The sequence below is a fragment of the Phoenix dactylifera genome, chromosome 10 (assembly GCF_009389715.1).
Source record: "Phoenix dactylifera cultivar Barhee BC4 chromosome 10, palm_55x_up_171113_PBpolish2nd_filt_p, whole genome shotgun sequence".
Lineage (NCBI taxonomy): Eukaryota > Viridiplantae > Streptophyta > Magnoliopsida > Arecales > Arecaceae > Phoenix > Phoenix dactylifera.
In genome coordinates, this window is record NC_052401.1 from 4893381 (window position 1) to 4905394 (window position 12014).

A 12014-nucleotide genomic window follows, 5' to 3' on the forward strand; every position below is an offset into this window, starting at 1 on the left:
AGATGGAAGTATATCTCTCAAGTATTCCAAGAAAATACTTTTTTTGGGTAGATGAGAAAAAAATATATTTTTGTAACAAAACTCTTCGGGTGGTTCTATATACACCCCCCTATTGCTAAGGACACCCCCCAAAAACCAAAAAAAATACCCAAACTAACCTTTAGTGTAATTACCATATTGCCCTTGAAATTTTCTCATACACCCCCCTTCCTCCTCCTCCGTTTCGTTTTGAAAAGAAAAAAAAAACACCCCTCAAACCCCCCTTAAACCCCTCGATCCATTTACATCGTTTAGGCGATCTTTGAAGGAGATTTAAGCCCCATTCGAAGCATGGACAAGCAACTAGTGATTTGGGACGAAGAATCGGCCGCAAAGGTACGTGTTCCACCTTGTTTCGAAATTTTTTTTTTTTCACGGTTCGTGCTCCGTTCGGCACTGGATCGCCGAACAAAAGGCTTCTGTTCGGCTGAACAGTGCCGAACAGAAGCCTTCTGTTCGGCAACCCTCAACCAAACAGATCTGTTCGGCTGCACAGTGCCGAACAGAAGGCTTCTGTCCGGCACTGTTCAGCCGAACAGAAGCCTTTTGTTCGGCGATCCAGTGCCGAACGGAGCACGAACCGTGAAAAAAAAAAATTTCGGGAGAAGCCGGCGAGGTGGTTCCGGGAGAAGCCGGCGAGGTGGTCGGAGATCGGGAGAATGCCGGCGACGAGAGGGAGAAGGGGGAACGGGGGGGGTTTTGGGCGTTGGCGAGGTGTTTTGGAGGGGAAGAGCGGGGTGGGGGGGGTTTGGGGGTGCAGAGAGCAATTTAGGTGAGGGGGTGGGGAGGGTGGGGGGTAATTTAGGAATTTTTAATTTTTTAGGGGTGTCCTTAGCAAATGGGGGGGTGTAGAGAGTATTTAATTTTTTTTTAATTTTTGGGGGGTGTCCTGAGCAATAGGGGGGGTGTATATAGAACCACCCAAACTCTTCCCATCTTCTCTCTCCTCCGGCTTAATATATACTGTAGATGATTGGATTCGATTGGGCGAAGTCACTGCTCGCTTTTCCCCCCACCGCGTCCAAGTATCAGTAATAAAACATATTAATAAGAGTCGATCGGTATTGCGTTCACCGTTAGATCTAAATCCAACGGTAGAAAAATTATCAATACTCCTACGAAACTTTAGGGCTGAAGGCGTGAAATAAACTTTCTCGAATCCCCAAGCCTACAGACTTCTTATCTCTTCCAGCCGGCCTTCCTCTCGCCGTCTCCGTCCCCGGCACCCCCGGCGGCAACGCCTGTTCCGCCGCCGCGTAAGATCACTCCCTCCTTCTCTCTCTCTCTCTCTCTCTCCGGAGAACTCCCACCTCCGGCCATTTCTGCCTCCTCGCCGTCCAATTAAATCCAATTTTTGAAGCCATTTTTTCTATTTCTCATGCTAAATAAGGATTTTTTCCCCATGCATTTATGCAACTTTTCGTTTGTCTCCATGATTTCAAGAAACTGAGCATTGTGGATGATAATTTTGACAGATTGATGATCGATTTCTTGAAGACTGGTGGATTTTGAGATTTGGTTGAAGGATGTGCAGCATTCAGACAAATATTGGCTGCCCTAGCAAAGGACATCCTTTGTTGGGTCACAATGGGAGGAATGGGAGAAGCTACACTTCTTTGTCTCTATCTTGTTTATATGCTTCAGCTCCTGTGGAGTTCCAGCGAAAAGAGGTGTATCCGAGGCTGGTTTATCGTGCACCGAAGTATAAAAGATGTGAACCAGTGTGTGCGTTTGGTGGGAAGGGAAGCTCGAAGAGTCAAGATGATGTAATGGAACTTATGAAGTTTGTTTGGATTGTATTTGCTTTCTTCTTCTTAGGGTTCTTGTTAAGTTCTAATTTTTGCAATTTGAAATCATTGGGTTTCTTATTGTTTGTGATTATTATTGGACGGCATAGTGTAGATAGGGCAACGAAGGGCTTTTTGCGGGCCCCTTTTTTTAAAAAAAATCCAAGCACAAGATTAGGTTTAATTTGCTAGTGCTAAGTCAGGGAATTGCGTTTTACACTATTTGCTAGAATATCTGCATATATAATGTGCTTTTATATTGAATTCAGGCTTTGTCAATGGATTCACTAAAGAAAGCAATGGAAGGTGTGAAACGAGAGAAATCGGTGCAAGATATGTTGAAGCAGCAGATGCAAGAATGGAATTTTGGTGGGGGTGGAGACAAGGGAAATCCTCCCAGAGGTGGTGGTGGCGGCGGCAGTAGTGGCAGCGACGGCGATGGTGAGGGTGCTCCACAAGATGAAAGTTTTGCAGAAATATTTGATGAAATAGTCCAAGTGGTTTTGGCAACCATTGGCTTTATATTTGTGGTAATTATATCACATTCTTTTCATTAACTTTGCCTTACATTGATATGTATTTGGTCTCATGCTACTTTCTTCAGTATATTATTTTTATCTTTATTAATTTTTGAAATTTATCTTGCATCCTTACTATTTCTTGAGTTTTGCGTCTGATCACGCTTCCAATCTTTCTTACTTATGTGTCTTAGCAAAGGCATGCACAAAAGGATTCATGTTTTATTTGCTTAATTAGCATGTAATTGTCATTTTAGCATATTTATTTACATAACAATGTTATAAATTACACCTTGTTTCTTGCATATATTATCCATCTACCTAATCAGCAAGGCCTCTTGGACATTGAACGTACCATAATATATCTTTATTTGGAGAGACTGGGAGTTCGGCTAAGGTCTTAAGTCTTAACCTTGATTTTGGGTCATCCAGCATAGCAACTAATTTGATTGCAAAAGGAGGAAAGTGAGTCCATGTGGTAAGTCATGTATTTTTTAAGATAAATCGGAGTATTCTTGGTATAGAAAATGGCAGATGGAATCAAGAAAGATTATTCTCTAATTCCATAACTATTATTTTTATATATTGTATGTACGTGTATGTGTCTATATATATTGGAGATAGATCAGTCTGGAACTATCTATTTAATATTAAAAATATCTAATACATTTTAAATCAAAAACTAAAAGGAAGAATCTAGAAGGTGAAGTAATTGAAGTTAGAAAAGAAAAAACATGTTGGGCACTATTTTCTAAGTTATGAAAGGAATACTAGACAAAGAACGTGTATTTTCATGTAAAATTTGAGAAATCCCTTGCTTCTGGTTGCGTCTAAAAAAACTAAAAACATACTCTGCAATAATTATCCGACTTAGGGGCCTCATGAAAAATAAGATCTTTCTTTTGCACATATGGAACATTTATGAGATTTTCTTTACTTGGATTTTTCGCATAAGAAAACAGTAGAATAAAATTATTCTTATTTTTTTACAAAAAAAATTGTGCTCGAAAGTTGGTGACATCATGAAAACTAAACAATACTTCTTTTGGTTTCCGGATATTCATGGAGTGCAAGCACTAATTTACTGGTAAGGTTCATAAAATATGACCGATCTTAATTTTCCTTGCAATTTAACACTCAAATGCAAGACTTTGGTTTAATCACCAAATTTGAGTTAGCAAAATTCTAGAATGTCATCCACAATGAAGGATTCCTCTCTCAACATGGAGAGCTGCAAATTTTTTTCCTAAAAAATTTAGCAGTTAGTGTGTCTTTAGTAGTTGAATTTCCATCTGACCAAAATGTTATGTTTGTTTTTGACATAAATCAAGATTGATTTTGCTGATACCAGCCAAATCCAGCTGAACCCTTAAATGGGGCCAGTTTGGTATTAGATTGTGCAGTAGTTGTTCTTAAATTACCCAGTCATTTTGACTTGGTCAAAATCTCAAATTTTTAATCTGTCTGGAATCTGCCATTGTTAACCAAATCCCAGTCTTTTCTGCAACCATTTGATTTCCGACATCTTCCAAAAATAGTTCTCTATTTGACCCCCAAAACTAATATCCTTCACGCATCTCATAGTAATGCTTAGAGCGTGTTTGATATCTTTCTTTAAATTCCATTACTTTAGGCCTTAAAATTTGCAAGAGCTAGTTTCGGACCAACCTGTTGTCTGCCTACCCTAGTTGCACTCTCAAAAATCTGCTTTGAAGCTTGAATTATCTCATACCCTAGTCCATCTCCTTGAGTATAGTTAAAACGAAATTGGATGCAGGTCCCCTATGTGAAAGGTCCAGGAACCAATTTCTTGTACACTAATAACTTGAATGTGAAACATTACAGATAGCCTGAGACTTTTATACAATGTTGTTTGCATTTTAGTTAGCATTTCTCTTTCATTAACTTACTCCCATTAGATTTGCATCAGCTAGAAGGTTTGAATTATTATGTCTAACCAGGCAGAATTGCTGAGATATCTCTACTAAAACAATTAAGCTATGATTCGATTGGGGAGAAGAAAATTTTTTCTCAACTCGCTCAACTCGATTTTTTCAAAAGAAAATAAGCGGAAGATGGAAGAATTGCGAAAGTAGGGTTTAAGTCCTCTTTTCTTTCATTAATGGTCAAAAAAAATGAGGTACACAACCTCTATTTATATTGATAAAGTCCGTCCCTGCACAATTCAAGTCGGATTCCTCTTTCTAATTCTAGTAGGACATCCTTCCCTAAAATAGATATTACTAGTAAAAATAAACTCGAAAAAGTTAAATTTTTTCAAAAGATAGATTTCGACTTCTATATCAACTCTACTTTCTATCTCTCTGCATGATTCTTCTTAGATGGAGAGATACATTCTGTCAAAATCTCATTTGAAAAGAAAATTTTTGGTTTGATCGGCACATTTTAGGCCCAAACGATGAAATTTGGGTTCGATTGTTAGGGGTGCCACCTCTTAAAAGCACGTGCCATCACATCGTAGGTCTCGAAAAATTGTTTAATTAAAAAAAGATCATTTCAATCGGATGTCGTATGACTAAATTATGGTCTTCAGAAGGTTAGCCTACGATTCGACTTTTTGATATGGCGAATCTTGTTTCTAGACCCTGTCCAGCTCTATTTGTAGTCGCCAAGGTGGTCCACATTGAGTCCGAAAATTCTTTTGGATCAAACTGACATACTACAGTTTTACCTTCATTATCTCATTCCTATATAGATAAATACAATGAACTTGGTTCTAGCATTTGATATCCTTCAGTTGTCTTTCAGCTCCTTTTTCTTAAAGATACCGATCCGATGGATTGATTTTGATGAGGACAAAATATTTAAGTATGATATTAATTGGTTGTATAGGGAGCTCAATGAGTTTGAGAGGTTAAAGAAGCATGGAAAAGTTTTTCTTTTGAAGTGTTTTGGAAGTTTCTGCAGTGGACGAGTCGACCCCTAAAGATCCCAAGTCAGCCGCTAAATGGCCATAGACAGAAAACAAAAAGCAGTAAAAAATAGTCCTTTCACGAGTCAACTCCTGAAGAATTCGAGTCGACCCGTCTGCACCTGACAACAGTAACGACTAGTTTTTCTATGAAACTAGAATGACCATATTTACTTTCAACGGCTATTTTAGCCTCTCTAACAGCTAGAATCCTCTTTCAACTAGTTGTTGAAGATATAAATGCATGGGAATACTCAAAGAAGACAAGAAGAGAAAGGATCAAAAAAAGTGAGTGGATGAGATAAAAGAAAAGGAATACAAGTCTATCAACATTTTTTGAGTTTCAACTTGAGGATTAATTTAAGAAGTGACCATCAAAGAATGGTACACCATACCGGTTCAAATCGGGCGTACCGTACCGTACCGATTCGGTACCAGTATTCGGTATGGATGGCGACCGACATTCGATACGTCAAAAAATTTTCGTATCGTATTGACATTGTACTAGTGCGGCATCGGTACGGGGTCAGGTACCAAGATGACGAACCTTGATTAAAAGCTTTCGCCTACTTCAGTGTGAGCTTCCAAACATCCATAAAGAGAGCTTCAACTGCCAATCATTGAATTCCATCATAAGATCAAGAGCGAGCAAGGAAGAAAAAAAAAGAACGAGTTGAATTCTGCTCATCAAGATCCCAATTTTCAGTGCAATCCAACTTGAGCTTCAACGATATTAATCCAACCTTTATAGAAGTTATATTGTATGTATTTTCTTTCTTTCTTTTGTACACGAGATTAGAAAATATCGTGTGAGGTTTTTGGTATGGCTGACATCGTAAAAATTAGCTGGCTTGTAAGGTTTGGTTTTTTCGTGAAAGCTAGGTTGTGGTCAATTGTCTTGAAAAATCAACTAAGTTTTGATGAGCTTGGAAATTAGCTAGGAGTTCCAAAGGGTTGGAACTCGGGGCTGGTTTAGCTGTACCAGCAAAACAGCTTGGTTTTGGTTGATTGCTAGATGATATTAATTGGGTTTGGTTATGAGCTCGAAAAACAACTGAGCTGTAATTTTGCTTATAGATTATTGTGAAATTCCGAAGGAGGAAGTCTTGGAGAGTGGACGTAGGTGCAAGATTGGCACCGAACCATTATAAAACCCGGTTGTTTGTATTGTTGTGCTTGTTCTTATCTTCAACATTTATTTATCATTTCGATGTGCATACTTATGTTTAAATCAGTTTAACTTAATTATTATTTAAGTTTGTAAAAAGTTTTGAAAAACTCAATTCGACCTCCCTCTTGGGTTGTCATGTTGGGCAACAAAAGACAAACAAAACCACGAATGCAAACAATTCCCTTTGAAGCCTGTTGGCCTTTAGCATTTAGATTTTGCATTCATTCTTGAAATATTTATCCTTGGCTACCATTTTCTTCTGATCAAAGTTCCATATTTATCTGATGCCAACAAATGAGCATGTGATCCTATTGAAAATCAAAATTTCTTGATGTATGTTCAGTTGCTCAAGCCAATTGAGTGTCCAAGAATTTAAACTGGTGATAGATAATGCATGAAACTTCTCTGTGTGCATGATTAGTATGTTTAAACATTTGCATAAACACTTGGAGTTTAATAGAATTTGAGTTGCATACTTATCTGTTACCTAACTTGGCTATTGAACCCACCACTATTTAAACAATACAAGATACCTAATGATCAATTTTTAAGCTTATCATTTGGATCTTGGTGAAGCAACTGCAGATTCTTGCCTCTCCCCATAACTCTTAACATTACACTCTTCTTCATGCCAACTGTATTTTAATTGGCATATGTCTGATGTGTAACGTAATTCAGCTAAATTACACGATATCAGTTCCAACAAAGCAGCAGATTGTTTAGCTAATTATGGGAGTCATCTTTTAAAGGATTATATATGCTTGAACTTTGATCAGCTGCCACGTGATTTAGAGATTATATTGAGTGGATCTAGCTGCATATGCCATGCTATCTTATTCAATGCCTTGAGGTCTTATTCTGCCAGAAAAGGAAAAATGCTAAAATTACAATGTCTTTCATATTTGTAGTCTTTATATGATTGGTCTATGAATATAAAACGAGTTTTCTACACAAGGAATGATAATAACATCTCCAAACAGATAAGCCTTGTATAAATTTTTTATAGATGTTATCTAGGTGCACAACTTAATTTTTATGAGCACTACTTTAGCTTGTTTGATGTAAGTAATTATATGCAAGTAATGATGCTTAATGATGGTGTAGATCAATTTGACGGTCATTATGGATATATTATGGGAAGTAGGAAATGCTTACGTTTTTGACAATTCTGTTTGCCTACATTATTTAGTTTTCCTTCTCGAAGTGACTTTATGCTGTCTAATTGAACAGAACTTCCTCTAGGACGGCGCTGATGAGTATATAGGCTATTGATCAGTTAAGTAAGACCTAAATGTGAACCATTTAGACATAGGATTCCGATACTGATAGTTTGAAGGCAAGTGTTTTAATCGAGTAAAAATATCTTTATGCTAAAGATTATTCTCTTCTAATTACACCCGATTATCCCTCCTTTTCTTGATTAGAAATGACCTTAATTAGAAGATTGTGCGCATCTGTCTGGCCTTACCACATGCATCTCCTAAGTGTTTATTTGACTGCATGAACATCAGGAGTATTCTATAACACTTGCAAATGAAATAATATTTTAGGTTCATGTTTTGCTGGAAAAGGATACAAATTTAGGCATTACATGCATTGTTGTACTCTATATTCAATCCGCAAAAGAACTCAGCCATTTCTTGGTTTTGCAGTACATTTACATGATCAGAGGTGAGGAACTGACACGTCTAGCTAGAGACTACATCAAATATCTTTTTGGGGCTAAGAAAAGTATGCGGTTGAAACGTGCCATGTATAAATGGCACAAGTTTTATGAAAGTATAACCAGGAAGGAGGTGGAGAGGGAAGATTGGTTGGAACGAGCGATTGTTACTACGCCCACATGGTGGCACAAACCAAAGCAATTGGCACGTCTGGTGGAATCTTTCTATCGAGACTACAGGAGACAACAAGAAAGAGAACAAGAATCTTAACATCTCAGATTCTTTTTTGATACTTTTTTGGTTCCTCCCAACCTTTCAAGGATCACCTTGTTTTCTGGCTTCCATGATGTGCATGCCAAAGGTGGTTCTTGTCATGCTGGTGGCTTATATGACCTTGTGATGTGCTTTTCTGGTGATGTAGCCCTTCTCTTCCTTCTTTTCAACTGGCACTACAGAGGCTGCCTTAGCAAGGTGCAGCAAGAATGTTGAAAATCCCTTATGTAACCTTTCGGTGCATAATTTTCGTTGCTAAAGCATTCCTTTTAAAATGGATTATATTTTCTTGATTGTTTTGATTTATTTAGGAGAATGGTTAAGTCAGGCTTCACTTTTGGCAGTAGGGTTCTTAGTCTAATGTGATGTGACTGGGTATGTTAATAGAATGCTTAACGATTCAAGGTCTCTGTATTTGGTAGTTAAGTTTGTAATCCTAGGGTTCTCTACCCTAGAGTTAGCCCTTGGTAAGAATGATTTTGTGAGCCAGCAGAAAATGGGAAGGCCTGCCTTCTACTCCATTAACTTGTCGTGTGCCACCCTCATGTACGTGATGGGGGTGTTTGGTAACCCCAACAAGTTCACCATGGTGATCTAAGATCTTCGGTGATTCGAATGCTGAGATGATTTGATCCCCAATGATCTAAGATCAATGTGTTTGGTAGGCCATGGTCTAGTGATTAAAAATCTCTGAGTATCCATGAGTAATTTGTTTGGTATGGTACGGAGATCCAAAATCACCAACTTTATAATACTATAAATATTTCTGATATATCTTAGATGGATTTTTTTATATGTTTTTAATTCTCATGAATAAAAACTATAAGTCAATATGCTAATTTATATAATAGCTCCATAATTTTGTTACATATTCTACTTTTAGCCTTTATTATATATTTATTAATCATATAAAATATATTATCCTTCAATAATAATATATTATAATATAATATATATCATTAATATAATAATAATATCAACATAATATATATATATATATATATATATATATATATATATATATATATAACATTGACATAATATATTGATAGTATATTGATATATCAATTTTTTTGCTAAATTGAGGGGTATTTTTGTCTTTAATTTTCAATCCAGGATCATTGCCCTAGGGTAATCTTGGATTTCCGACCTCAAGGATGGGTATCCCATCACCGGGTTGGGCGGTGATTTGAGGAGTTGAGATGATTTAGGATCACTGCCACGTAAGATCACCATAGTGCAACTAAACGCGGTAATCTCATCACTTCCACCCACATCATCCTTGATTCTAGAACGATTATCCCGTACCAAACGCCCCCAGTTAGTTTGCTTTGGCTCCAATTATCATAGAAGGTGAAACTCTACAAGTTCTCCAAACAATTTATTCATAACTCACTTAATATTGCTTTGACAAGCTTTGAGGTGGATTACTGGCTTAAACCTGAAAAATTATTGTAATTAATCTTTAGAAAGGTGCAAGGTGGTGAATTTGCATCTTAAGTTAAAAAGTTTGGGTTGTTTCCCAGGATTGCTTTTCTATATCAGGTTATGCAAGAATGATTGATCTTTTTTCGCGACAGATCTTTGAGTGTTCTGAATTCGTTTGATTAATTCATCCGTCCGCATAGATCTTGAATAATGGCTCGATGCCTCCGCGGCGGTTTTCGCCCGACCAACCGCGAAGGACAAAAGGAGATATTCGAGAGATCCGTGAGCTCGGAAAAGGAGCGAGACGGACGGATCTGACTGTTTTATTGGACCACGCCTGCCAGCTGCCAATTCCACGCAAACCCCACCGACAGGCGACAAACCCAAAGCAGAAATCAACCGCGAGGGGCAAAAACGGCGCACCACCAAAGCCAATGACCCTCGGGACCACTCATATTACATCCATAATGAGTTGCTCGCTTGCAAGGAAAGCGACAAACAAATCAAAGCACTACCCATCCTTTTATGAGGCTGCCTCCATAGATACCTCCTTTGCTCCTCCATCCTTTTATGAGCCAGTAAAATGGCAGGTACCGGTATGATCTTATTCATATCCCTCCTGCTGGCTGGAATAATCTCCCCCTCGGCCTCCCAGAATTGCGGGTGCTCGCCGGGCTTATGCTGCAGCGAGTATGGCTACTGCGGCACAGGCAACGACTACTGCGGTCCGGGTTGCCAACAGGGGCCGTGCCAAGCCTCGCCGCCGGCGAACGGCGTCTCGGTGGCGGATATCGTCACCCAGCAATTCTTTGATGGAATCATCAGTCAGGCTGATGGCGGATGCCCCGGCAAGGGCTTCTACACGCGGTCGGCGTTTCTTGATGCACTCGGTTCCTACCCTAGCTTCGGCCGGGCCGGCACGGCCGACGACTCCAAGCGCGAGATCGCCGCCTTCTTCGCCCACGTCACGCATGAAACTGGACGTAAGTTTTCTGCCATGCATGCAAGGTTTCGTTTGAAATGAGAGAGTATTGAAGTCAAAAAAAACAAAATAAATTTCTTTATAATTTTATGAAAGAAGGTTGTCGCTTGTGAGGACCCAGCCAAGTTAAATAAGGTAATCAAACTAGGGATACACAAGTAAAGGAGAAGGCAGGAAGGGGATATAAACCAAGCTACACCATTTCCATTCCAAATGTGAGAGGTGAAGGGTTCTTTTAAGAACTCAAATTGTAGTTCTACAAACAACTTGGATAATCGACCGGATTGATACAGGCTTAAACCAAAAGAGAAAATTACTTCCTAGCTATTCTCATTTCTCTTTCTCCCATATTATCTAGAAAAATTCTAATATAATTGATCTTTTTAGTTGTCTATCAAATGCTCATCCTTCAAAATTTAGCCACAGCATATATAATGTTAATATCCACTACTCTTGGATCTAAAATAAACATTTCTACTGACCAAAACTTGTGACTAATTTTTCCGTATTCCACAAGCAGACCTCTGCTTCATAGAGGAGAAGAATGGCACGTCCCAGGACGACTACTGCGATAAAAGATACACCCAGCAATACCCGTGCGCCCCAGGGAAGAAGTACTACGGCCGTGGCCCCCTTCAATTGAGCTGGAACTATAACTACGGTCCTGCCGGAAGGAGCATTGGGTTTGATGGCTTGAACAACCCTGAGACAGTGGCCAATGACGTGAATACATCCTTCAAGGCCGCCTTGTGGTTTTGGATGGAGAACGTGCACTCGGTCATAACTTCTGGCCAAGGATTTGGAGCCACAATCCGAAGGATCAATGGTGCTTATGAGTGTGATGGCAAGGGAGTGGATTTGATGAATGCTCGTATTAGATACTATCAAGATTATTGCAAACAGTTTGGTGTGGCACCAGGAGATAAGCTCACTTGTTAGGTCATATGGGGATCCACTTGGAGTAATACCTATATCATGTAAGTTTGAAAGAAATAAAGGTATGATATAACGAGGAATAAAGGTTAACGACATAGAATGACATGTTTGCTAGCTAAAACTAGAGAACTAGCTAGGTGCCAACTGGATGATTTGATGAAATATGCCGATGCTGAGTGAGTGCCAGTGACCTGAGTTCGATCGATCCTCTCTTGAGTTTGACTTTTTCTGGACTCCCACCCATCTTCTTTTTTTTTTTTTGTTCAATAAGATAATTTACAGAA

At 38.8% G+C, this 12014-nt stretch overlaps 2 protein-coding genes across 2 annotated transcripts; both read left to right on the forward strand.

The window, feature by feature from the left end:
- Positions 1–1143: 1143 nt before the first annotated feature.
- Positions 1144–8727, forward strand: LOC103708574. The gene is made up of 4 exons (XM_008793569.4): positions 1144–1295; positions 1515–1805; positions 2096–2356; positions 8100–8727. Exons 2-4 carry the CDS (start codon positions 1566–1568, stop codon positions 8379–8381), a joined length of 783 nt encoding a protein of 260 aa, XP_008791791.1. The 5' UTR covers positions 1144–1295; positions 1515–1565; the 3' UTR covers positions 8382–8727.
- A 1633-nt stretch (positions 8728–10360) lies between these two features.
- LOC103708573 (endochitinase EP3-like) lies at positions 10361–11830 on the forward strand. The gene is made up of 2 exons (XM_008793568.4): positions 10361–10795; positions 11315–11830. Exons 1-2 carry the CDS (start codon positions 10396–10398, stop codon positions 11731–11733), a joined length of 819 nt encoding a protein of 272 aa, XP_008791790.1. The 5' UTR covers positions 10361–10395; the 3' UTR covers positions 11734–11830.
- Positions 11831–12014: the final 184 nt, after the last annotated feature.

Bases quoted from the DNA above. Each gene is read 5' to 3' on its own strand.
- LOC103708574 (XM_008793569.4), top strand. From the start codon at position 1,566: ATGTGCAGCATTCAGACAAATATTGGCTGCCCTAGCAAAGGACATCCT. The intron at 1,806-2,095 runs GTAATGGAACTT...TATTGAATTCAG, and splicing joins GCTCGAAGAGTCAAGATGAT to GCTTTGTCAATGGATTCACT. The intron at 2,357-8,099 runs GTAATTATATCA...TTGGTTTTGCAG, and splicing joins CCATTGGCTTTATATTTGTG to TACATTTACATGATCAGAGG.
- LOC103708573 (XM_008793568.4), top strand. From the start codon at position 10,396: ATGGCAGGTACCGGTATGATCTTATTCATATCCCTCCTGCTGGCTGGA. The intron at 10,796-11,314 runs GTAAGTTTTCTG...TTCCACAAGCAG, and splicing joins CGTCACGCATGAAACTGGAC to ACCTCTGCTTCATAGAGGAG.